Source organism: Pollicipes pollicipes, unplaced genomic scaffold (genome assembly GCF_011947565.3).
Source record: "Pollicipes pollicipes isolate AB1234 unplaced genomic scaffold, Ppol_2.1 Scaffold_5724;HRSCAF=6776_pilon_pilon_pilon, whole genome shotgun sequence".
Taxonomy (NCBI): domain Eukaryota; kingdom Metazoa; phylum Arthropoda; class Thecostraca; order Pollicipedomorpha; family Pollicipedidae; genus Pollicipes; species Pollicipes pollicipes.
Window position 1 is genome coordinate 27,406,908 of NW_023596746.1, and position 11,825 is coordinate 27,418,732.

At 51.1% G+C, this 11,825-nt stretch overlaps 1 protein-coding gene across 1 annotated transcript in view; it reads left to right on the forward strand.

Moving 5' to 3' along the window:
- The first annotated feature begins 11,732 nt into the window (after nt 1-11,732).
- The window catches only part of LOC119102891 (kinesin-like protein KIN-14I), a 21,798-nt gene continuing 21,705 nt past the window's right edge, over nt 11,733-11,825 (forward strand). Inside the window, exon 1 of the mRNA XM_037226341.1 lies at nt 11,733-11,799. Coding sequence (XP_037082236.1) covers nt 11,741-11,799 — 59 coding nt within the window. The 5' untranslated portion in view covers nt 11,733-11,740. The remainder of the gene's footprint in view (nt 11,800-11,825) is intronic.

Consider the following 11,825-nt stretch of genomic DNA (forward strand, 5'->3'; position numbering starts at 1 on the left):
CTGCATAAGAAGGCGTTCTCTTGTAACGCTCAACACACAAGTACGCACACGTCCTGTAACGCACAACACAAGTACGCAATTACATCCTACAGGGTCCATGCTAACGACGGGTCTTTGTTAAAACTTAGCAAAATGATTAAAGCTCGAAGAACCCACCCATGACAAGAAAATCTTCCATTCAAATCGAGAAAAAAAAACACCGTAGCTTTTCCGCACCGTGTAATTTTATGCACTTTTTTGTCTTTTAGATGCACTTTTCTGGTAAAACTTTTGGCAATTCGTTTGACGTTATAGCGATTCACGGAGAGAGCTGACTTCAACATGGAGTTGGCTGTTCCACTTATTCTGCGGTCCATGTATTCCTGCTTTTTTACCTCACCTGGCGGTATACCTTTGCCTAAAGTGTGTGGCGTGGTAGCTTGGGAATTTACCACTCTTGCCAGTAAAGTTGGTGCGTCTCATGAAAAGAGTGTATTGCTCGAACACAGACATGGGACAAAATAGCTGCATCCACATGTAGCACTCGTATCCAAAAGCTGTATGGCAGCTCACATGTAACTGCTGCTAGTCTGGCTATGTCTCAAATGACGGCAACGTGCAGTCTTGAAATCATATAGAATGTCTGCGAAGCTTCAGGTAGCCGAGAATGCCTCCGGGTAAACCGTTCGTTGCAAATTATAGCATTCCCTTTGGCTGACAATGACCAAGAACAATCGGGCATTTGACTAAGAACGATGTAATATGTTTTTAAAGGGCATATCTATACAGGGCCTTAGGTCTATACTTGTCTACAAAGCTTTGGAAAGCTAAGAGTGTTTCCAGGTAAGCTTTATGTTGTAAATCACAGCATCCCCTTTGATTAACAATGACTAAGATCAATCGGGCATTCTACTAAGCAAGATATAATCTAATTGCTTTTAAGGAGCATATCTATACCGGGCTGTACATCAAAACAAACTTGAGTGATCTTGGCTGGATTCATGGCCGAATCTCATCAATCAAGCAACCAGTTGCAAGACATCTTCTGTGGAAACTCACGTGATATTTTCGCTGCGTAGTGTGACATCGTAGTGTACTGCTTCCTATCTTTATTTCACAACTTCCATGTAGCCTAGTAGTCGGGCATGGCTTGACAAAATGCCAAATAATTCAGTACACGGAACTTGACAGATTCAGCCAGCCATGTTGTAAATATCGCATGGGTGCGCATCGTGCGGTGTGGATGGAGAAAATATGTCATCATGAGCTTCCTGGTGCTTGACATCCGATGCTTTCTGCTCGCTCGTGCTAAAAGAGAAGGGCCAATGCGTGCACATCAACGAGCATAACCGCTGTTGTTTTGTGTGTCAGTTGGTAGGCATCGTGCCACCCAATGAGGTCTATTTCTGTTGTAAGGCCGTTGAGAATGCATGAAGAGCGCAGGTTTGTTAGTGCATCTCTCCTGAATGAGTGACATCTGTGAATTATGATCTAGTAAACACTGCACAACACGGCCAACCCGTCCAACCGCGTGCAGTCATGAAATCATGCCTAAAAGCGACTCAACCCCATTCATCCCGTGAAAGCAAGCCAACAAGTCAACAAAGCGGTTTTCACAATGCTAACATCTATGGGACCTTGAACCCGACATGCTCGTCCTTATCCTCCTTAAAACCATGGTTCTGCCCGGTGGACTCCGTCATCTTTGTCCGTCCGATGGCCTGTCTTCAAGCACGCAGGGCACATTCCATGCGCACATCCCGGCATTTATCTCCCGGAGTCGGACCATGCCATCCGTACATCCCGCTGTCTATTGTCTCCCGCGCCGGTCACAAGCTGACCCTCCCCCCCCCCCCACACGCCGGGTGGCGCCGGGCCGGGTGGTCACTGACTGAGACCGCGCTCCGTCCGCCCAGCCGGCCCGCGGTCCGCGGGAGATTGCTGTCTTCCGCCGGCCGGCCGCGCGCCGCCGCCCGCACCGGACATGACGTCATGACCGGATCAGCTGATCGGGCCGACGCCGCGGCGGAGCAGCCGACCACCGTTCGGGGGCCTGTTGAGGTGGGTTCGATGGGACGCTACGGTGTGCCATAGTGGGAGGGTCCGGGACCTGTCCAGGTGGGTCCGGTGGGACGCCACGATGTACCGCAGTGGGAGGGTCCCAGCACCTGTTGACGTGGGTTCGGTGGGACGCCGCGGTGTAGCGCAGTGGGAGGGTCCCGGCACCTGTCGAGGTGAGCTCGGCGGGACGCCGCGGTGCACCACAGTGGGAGGGTCCGGCACCTGTCGAGGTGGGCTCGGTGGGACGCCACAGTGTACCGCAGTGGGAGGGTCCGGCACCTGTCGAGGTGGGTTCGGTGGGACGCCACGGTGTACCGCAGTGGGAGGGTCCGGCACCTGTTGAGATGGGTTCGGTGGGACGCCACGGTGTACCACAGTGGGAGGGTCCGGCACCTGTCGAGGCGGGTTCGGTGGGACGCCACGGTGTACCGCAGTGGGAGGATCCCGGCGGTGTGGCTGCTCGTCTCCGGCTGCAGAGTGCGGACTGCAGGCAAACTCCTGAGCGAAACAGATGCGACAGTAAGACGTGGAAATTCGCGACCTTGCGCGAATGTTTGCGAATCCGCATCGAGAATGCGTTTGAAACGGTGTCACGGTATGCAAATGAGATAGCAGTTAACGGGAGGAAATGATGGAAATTACCGGCTGCTACACATTTCCTGTAACAGCAGAACAATTTCCACTCTGTCAATACTGAACGATTTTCGGACGCGGGTGCGTTACCCCTAAATTCTACTCGATGATATTTCCTACCCGTTTAGTTTTTGAAGTGGTAGTCACCTGCCGACATGCTGGAGGCTGGTCCAGGTATAAGTTACTCTTACTCGCATGATGGGCATGGGGTCGCTATCATTACCCTGCGAAAACAAGACTGTTAACATGGGATCAGAATAAGAAATATCATTAGACTTCTCATGATGAGTCGCTGGGCGCTGGGTTTAAAGGTGCCAGCTTGGCGCATCTGGCCGAGGCGCCTGCCTTTCGTGACCGCCTGAGTTACCAATGTCGGCACGGACGATCGTCTGTATGTGTAAGTCGCCGTGTCAGCTGACACTGTGTCATGGGTGTCATATGACCAATGCAGCCGGCGCGTCACAACATCCGAATCATCCTCAACAACAGCTTCAAGCCGACGTTGTCGCCGTGTAAGCTGACTTTTCAATGCCTCAACACCATTTTTCATGGGTCTTATTCATGACTTTAAAGGGTGTGTTTCACATTTGTACTGTTTCAACTGAAGTAGCCATCTTAAAGGCCATTCGACGCAGTTCACATCCCTGCCCATGTAAGGATTCAAATCTTTTTAGTCTCTGAGCTACACGGCCGTGAAGATGTGCAGACCATTTTTGGGAGACTATCTCAAGGTCATCCAGGCGTCCATGACGCCATAATAACGCCCTTTTTATTCATGTCATTTCATTGGCTACGCGGTGATCAATAGCAGGAATAGTATAATAATCGACTCGTTCATATTTGGCGTTCGTGAGCACGATTTCCGACTATAACGGTAGTCAATTGGCTCACAATGCTGTGCAAGGGACGATGACGTGATCAAACAAACAACGTATTGAGGGCATATTTACTTAACAGAGAAATCACGTTGTCTAAAGCAGTCTGTTCCCCTTAAAAGCATACCAACAGTTCTGAGTAAGCTTATTTTATCATACACGATGCTTGTTTCAACGTCGTCAAGTGTGGAGCATTCCTCTTAAGAAGGGCTGTGTCATCTCTGGGAAAATCGGAATAAGAAATATCATGTCATTAAGAAGGCGGAAACATAAGTTATGACTGCGTTTTAAATGAGTGGTGGAACTATCCAAATGTTGCAACGAAATTATTTGTTTCCATTCCGGCTAACTGCCCGTGGCGTCACACCCCAAACGTAGATGTTAATTTCAACATCGGTTTGGGGTGTTCAGCCAAAAAGATTGACGTAACCTACCTCCAAAACCCTGATTTATCCCCGTATTTCGAACTCTTTAATATAGGCACTCGTTACAATATGAGTTTAAGAAAGCATTTCTTGCATTCAAGCTTGTTTTCCCGCGGTGGAATGAAACCCAATTTCAAGTTCATTTGGGCTTAACCACCACAGCCACGACTGTGTGACAAATGTACGTGCTGTGTTTTGGCAGAACATGCGCCATTTTCTCTGTCTCAAAGGGTACGACGATTTAGGACGCCTAGTAGCAGACTGACTGCGTTCGTCGAATGGCGCTTAGGTCAGCCGCGTTCGTTATGACTAGTAATAAGCTTGGTTATTTGGTATTCTGCACTGTTAAATACGTGAGATAAACCTTGGCTGAAAAATATGTGGAAAACACTGGTCTGATTGGCATTGGAAAAGCACTGTGTCACCACTGATTTGTGACATCAGCACTGATACGAAAAAGTTTGCAGTAGTTTTCTCTCACCTGCTTAAAACTAAATATAACGTGAGAAGCTAGACATAATTACTTGTTATCACGGGAATAAGACCCGTCATCGAATAGCTTAACAATGGCGCTACTACGAGTGTCTGAGTGCAAGTATTTTTTAAAATCATGGATGCAAATGCAAAACACCACAAGAAAGGGCCAAAACATGAGCACGTAACGATATTGTGCTCAGCGAACACTTCCAGCACCGCACTGTCATTTCTAGTTTAAGTATTACAATGGAGTGCAAGGATGGCAATGTCATGCGGCTAGTTTGGCAGCACCTCAACGCCATCGAAATGCTCTATGAAGCGATCAAATAATGATAGATTGAAGACGATGCTTACTAAATAAAGCAACTGTGTCGTGTATGGCAGTCATTTCGACCTCAAAGTATACTAGTAGTTGTAAATGAGCTTATTTCATTAGATATCATGTTTGATTAAAAATCTTCAAATTTGGAATATTTCCTTAGAAACAAATGACCTACATGTGAAGATATTAAAACAAGCATGATATATGAAGAAAGCAGCTCACTTGTGACTTTTGGCATGCTTTTTAAGTGGAAAAGGCTGCTCTGGGCCGCATAATACTTTGCATAGCAAACATGTTCCTCGATGCGCCATGGTTTGATTACGTCATCGTGCCTTGCATAACATTAATTGAGAGCTGATTGACGGCCGTTATGTCTGCAAATCGCGCTCACGAACGCCAGATATGAACGCCTTGACACTTATAATCTTCTGGCTTTGATAACCGCATGGGGTATGGAATGACTTGATTTGAATGACGCTGGCTTTTTGCTGGTGTATAGCTCAGAAACTAGAGGGGCTTAGATCGTAAGAAAGCCAGGATTGTAAACAACACCGGAGGTCTCAAAGATGGCCATTTCAGTTCAAAACCCCATATAAATATGGAACATTCCCTTTAACTCATGATAGTATTTAGTAGGCCATAGGGATATGACAGCACCCCAACGCCACATCCGCACAGTCGGTATTAAAGTTTTTCAGACTCCATCTCCCATGCTGTGACGTCACTCTATCATGCCGCCTGACCACGCGCCGTGTCAGACCTGGGTGCCTGACTGACCACACATCGGGCGGCCAACGAAAGACGAGCTGGACCAGTGTGTCACATGTCACGTGATCGCCTCAAGACGGCTGCTCTGATTGGTCGCACGGCATGTGGTCGGTCAGGACGGGCTGTCCGCGACTGGCTGACCGGCTTGATGGGCTGATGGCGACGTTCGGCTGGTCTCGCAGAAGACCAGCGGTCTCCGCCAGCGGGGAACGCCGGGTTCCATGTCAAGCGCCAGAGGAGCACTATCGTGGGCGCTCTAGCTAGGCGATCTTTTTGACAAACGCAGTTCTCACCTTATGTTCTTGAAACACCGACAAAACTCGAACGCAAGCCAAGTTGCAACATGAAATATGAACTCGTCCCCAGATTGGCACTGGCCAACACTAACCACTCCATTATTTTTCTCCAAAGCGTCAGCCCCATTTTTGCTCAAGCCCATCTGGGTTTTGCACAAAACTAGTCGCAAGATGGGTGATGACACCTTTGTAATTCCAACCCAGCTTCAGCCCAAACGAAGCAACCGCAAGAACTGGATAGTGGCAAAATATTCGATTTGACGGAAGTGCAAACTAATTTGGAACTGGCTTTTCATGAAGGCCAAAACTGACGGAAATTATATGGACACGGAGGGCATACGACCTGGAATCATAAAGCAAGAATGATCGGCAATAGCCGTGCAGGCAGCGTGGTGCCAAGAACCTCGAGCCGGCCTGTCAGCGGGTCTGCTTATGTGTGTCATTCGGCCCGGTGTCCACGCTCCTGCCTGATTTTAAATGCCTCCTAAATTCCGGGATGTAGGCCCCTCCCTACCCCAGCGGCTTTGTGTTACCGCCCGATGTTTTGCCACCTCCAGCCTTGAGCTCAACACATTTAGCACCAGTTTCGCGGGACTTCGTGTCCGGACGGCAGTTAGTCACCACCGCCCGCGGCGCACCAGACAGCGGCGTTTTTGTCCGGAAACGCTCCGTCAAGGTCCCACGCTAAGTGGCACTGCGCTTGTCACCGGGCGTTCTTTATTGACGGTGAGATTACAACGTAAGCCCTGTGAAAACCGCCGACCATTTTGCAGTGGACTGATGGTTTTTGTTGACCGACGGTGAGCGAACGGCTACGGTGACCGGACACCATTTGAGCTGAGAGGCCTGGCGTCCGAGCGCCGAGCGCCGGTTACCTGTACTCGTCCCTCGTCCCGCCACATGCGACTTCTGCAGTGTAAAGCGTCTGCGATTCGCTCGGAGCCGCTGTTCCGGTCGGGTGACGTCACAGGTCTCAGCCCGACCCTGACCTGGGCCGCCGTCCCTGACGGAATGGCCGGGGCTGCGCCGGGGCGGGCGCGATTGGGCTTGGAGTTGGTCCATTGGACTAACACTGGTCTTACCCGGAGTTGGTTGTGGAAGGATACGACCATTGACGGCAGCTGTATCCTAAGCCTATACACCTAGGTTAGTATACGCAACCCAATCGTAGCTGACATACCCAACCGAACGTAAGCTGACATGACCTGACCCAACCTGACCTAAGCTCCGTGAGTATCTGACCCGACAGACGCGGCCCGGCCCCATGTCGCTCTCGTCACGGATCACCCCCACGCCAGCCGCGTGCGGAAACGGCCGGGTCACGCGCCGTCTCGGCGTGCGCCGGTCACGCGGCCCGTCACGCGGCGGTCGGCGCCGCTGAGCGGTGCGCTCGGACCTCGCAGGTGCGCTGTCCTCCGCCGCCAGGTGCGGCGCGCTCGGCGGCAGTTCCGGCGCGCCCGCGGCTGTTGCGGCGCGCTCGAGGCACTTGCGGCGTGCCGTGTGGCCGCACACGCCAGCTGTTGGCGGGCGGCGGGAGACATTCCCCAAGCGGCAAATCAGGGACCATTAGCCTTGACGCGTCCACCGGAGTCGGCCACACCCCGGGGCGTCAGAGTCCTTGGGGTCCCCTCGCCTCTCGCCACCTGCCGCGGGGCCAGAAGGGGCGCCACTCGACAGTGACGGTGATCTCTTCCGTGACATTAGCCGGGAACCTGAACATGTCGATGACTACCAAGCGATGGCTATAGCCGATACAGGGAGGTGTGAAAGCATGTCGAGGGTCTATGAATAATCACGTTTAGAGGAAATAGATTAACGCATGAAGATAGGACAAATCAACTAGCTTTGCAAGCTGCAAATCACTAAGACAAGAGGTGTGAATTAAACTCATCGCTGCGGCCAGTGAGGAAAGAATGTTTGGGCTTGCACTGAAATGACCGTTTGCCAATGGCCTCTCGTTAAAAAATTAGTCTTTTGAATTTATTTCACACGCGTAGAGTAATGTGTTGTCACCCCGCCCATGTTCAACCAGATTTCTTGATTTTTTTCTTATTTTTCGTTGTTCCATATCTACCCTGCAATATTTATGTGGGTTATGTTTTCAATATGCACCCGGTGGGTGCCTGGTGTACACATAATTATCTTATTGCAGCACAGCATTCACAGGGGCAGTGAACTGGGAGAGAAGGTGGGAGAGCAGAGGGGGCGTCCGACTCCGCCAACTTTCTAAAAACAGCCCTCTGAGCTATGGCTGAAATGAAATGACGGGAAATGTCTATCGTCCCTCCCAACTTGGAAGAGCGGTTTTTCCCCTGATCACAAATATGATAGTGTCATGAAGCATCAAGCCAAACCGCCAAAAAATCATTGTTTGAAGGTCTTTCAATCGATGCGCTGTAAAACCCCAGCAGTCAAGATCGACGAGGTAATGCCAAAAGGCAAAAAGGAAGACTTCAGTGGCCGATCGCCAGCCAACTGACGAGTCTCTGTACACACGGCGCACTGCTGCAAACGCCGCTACAGGCGAGCCAGCGTGATTCCTTATCAGTCGGCGTGACGCCAGGCGCAGGCCTGCTCAACTGCAGACTGGCGCGGTCAGGTCTGCTCAACTGCAGACTGGCGCGGTCGGGTCTGCTCAGCTGCAGACTGGTGCGGTCGGGTCTGTTCGGCTGCAGAGTGGCGCGGTCGGGTCTGCTCAGCTGCAGACTGGTGCGGTCAGGTCTGCTCAGCTGCAGACTGGTGCGGTCGGGTCTGTTCGGCTGCAGAGTGGCGCGGTCGGGTCTGCGCAGCTGCAGACTGGCGTGGTCGGGTCTGCTCAGCTGCAGACTGGTGCGGTCAGGCCTGCTCAGCAGCAGACTGGCGCGGTCAGGCCTGCTCAGCTGCAGACTGGCGCGGTCGGGTCTGCTCAGCAGCAGACTGGCGCGGTCGGACCTGCCCCCATTCCCGGCTGAGCTCCTTGAAGCGCGCTTCACAGCCCGAGGGTGAAGCTCGGCGAATCAAGACCACATGACAGCACCATCTCCAGAGCTGGCTGTGATGTGTGGTGCAGGCTTGAACAGATGGAGTCAGAGCACATATCATCATTAGAAAGCCGTAATGTTGTGCCGATACGATTAAGTGGCGAAAGCGGGCCGTGCGGAAGGATGTTTGGGACAACACGCGACGCGATATTTCATGGAAGGGAGTTATGTATCATTTACATCCGGAAAAAGTGACAATGACAGACGCAGCCAAGGGGGCCAAGAGAGGCATGCCCTTCCGTCAGGGACGCATCCAAGGGGATAGGGCTTTTGCTTTTCACCATAGATAAGTTCTCACAAAAAGGTACGATACCGGCGTGATGCGTATTCATCGAGCGACGCCCTCCCCCCTCCCCCTTAAAAACGCCCTGGCTTCGCCCCTGTTCCACCCCCGTGAGCCACGCGTTTTGCGCTTTATAGTGAGCGATTTTCCAGGAACGGTTCCCAATTCTTAGGAATTCAAACAAAGATTTGGAATTCCGTTCCTACCCTGAAAAAAATGACTACGTACCTGGGAAAGAGGTGCATGAGCGATTAGAAACGAGTAATGCAAAGCGACCATACTCAGCTTACTAATAGAGATGACTAACAGACTAACACAGACTAACACAAAGGGCTCGTACACTGGCTGGTGACGATTGCATGCGCTGTGAACCACATGCAAAAGCTATATGTCGTGATGATATTCTCCATTTCCAATGAACTGAAAAATCGCTTTCTCCTGCACAGCTTTTTAAAGAATCTGCTTTGTATTATGACCGCTGTTGATGTCTTTAAAAACGTGTCAAAACCGCAGCTGCAAACTTTAATTCATCGTTCTTTGACCGTTGCGCAGGATCACAGCAGCGGCGGCAGCCAGGTTGGCCACCGCGTGCACCTGTTCGACGCCGCGGACCCGGCTTTTGCGGACCATATCGGGGGCCGGCTGCACAGCATGAAAACCAAGATGGCCGGGTACCGACTGGAACGGCAGCTCGTCCGCAGGAACATCGCGCGGATGGGTGGCGATGCGTCCAGTCGTAGGTCAGTGTCGCCGGACGCAGCGGGGTGGCCGGCGGGGCGGCGGGAGCCGCCGTCACGGGGGCCTCCCGCGTGGGAACCGACCGTGATCAGCTGATCAGCGTCCAGCGCTCCCGGCAGGATGTGGGTGACGCGGCACTAAATTTGCTGGTCGGTAATAGTCACCACGGAATCTCGTTACGGTGAGCTTGGTTCAGTGGGGCTGAATGCCCTTCGGCGAACTCATGATGCCACTGGGCTCGGGACGGTAAGGATCCTAAGGTGGCGCCATCTACAGCCAACTTGACTCTGGATCGGTCCAGCAGCGCTCCACAGATGGCGCGCTAGTCAGTAAAAATTTTCGAGAGGTGGGCTCTCACCATTGGTATTCTCTCTCGCCGCGCTTATGATATAGCGGCTTAAAATGTGTCTTAGTCACATTCATGTAAATGAGTACTTTGATAAAATGAAGATCATCCGCTGTTGCGTGTGTTGTAGTTGTTTGCCCCAGTCTGGATAATGCTAATGGCGGAAAGGGATTGATGTTCTTTATACAACACGTTCAGTGGAATACATTTTTCCAGTTTTATATTCAACACACGAGGACTGCACGACCATGCTGTGTATATGTATGCCGGATCATTTATAACTATAACCAGGTTTGCGCGCTATCGCGCTAAACACTGGATGAAACGGTATTACTAGACAAAATGGCTTATGGCACATCAACGCTTTATGAAATAGAGCAATGGTCAACTTTTTTGCGGTTGGGTTGTCGAGTAAATACAACTTCGTACACTTGGTTATAAAGCGTGTCACTTTTTGTCGGTTCGATGAAACGCCAAAAGAAAGCAGACACTGTGTGATAACCGAAAATGAAATGAACAGGTAGTGCAGCATGTGTTGCACTACGAGCTCGATTAAGTCGCTCAATAATTGCATTGAGTTCATATATCGCATCCATAATTTTTGCAAGGGAGCTATCTTTAAGGAATGCTTTACTCTTCTCCCGTTGTTCAAAGCTTATTTCACCACTGGGAGCTCCATCTCACAGCTTGCACCCGGAGCCGGCTGTCCCGTGAGTATACCTTGATGAGTTTTGACTTGAACTCCTGGGTAAGAGTTTGTGTATCTATCGTGTATTCATCCAGAAGACCATCGTTCAAATGCTATAAAGTTACTCAAACATACAAAAATAAATCGTTCGTATGATAAGACATCAGCTGTTTGCCGGTTGACTGCATGCGGATGTCTGCATTCAATCACCGCGAATGCGTTTCTTCCGCTTGAAAAGAAACAAAATAGCCATGTCGATTGCGCCTATTCCCTTCCATTGTTCCAAAAGTTTTAAAAACCTCTGTGTATTTGCTGGACGCCTGTGCTGGGCTCCACATCCTCAAGCAATAATCACTTCCTTTGTTCTCTTAAAAGCTCATCACCTTCCGCTCGGATTCCGTGAGAAACTCTGACTTGGTATTCCCTCGTGGGAATGAGCAGCAGCGTGATTACACCCACTGACCTACCAGACCGTGACCTCAGGGAAAGTGTGCTCTTGTAGTGGTCAAGCCGCCGACGCTCATTCGTCGCGCAGGCGCGTTCAGGTTCGCGACTCTCCGCAAACAGAGGTGCTGGCAGGCAGCGACGCGGCGATGCTGAGGGTCGCCGACAGAGGGGACACGGTCGCCCCGCCAGGCCTCGGGAGGCGACAGTGACTTGCTGTGTGGATGTGACCGTATCAGAACTTAGGCACACCCCCACTGTGCTCAGCGATCGTCGGCTGTGGAGTGAGTGGACACGGAAATTGAGAGGTTCTCAAATTGAAGTCGGCGAGCAGCATGCCGGTGTCGGGCCGCACGCTACATTTTGAAACACAAGCAACCGCATCATGGACGTCAGAAGTATCTATAAAAGGTCTGCAGCACAGAAGCTTAAAAAGACAAGATCGTAAGTACCTGCTTTAGGTGATCATG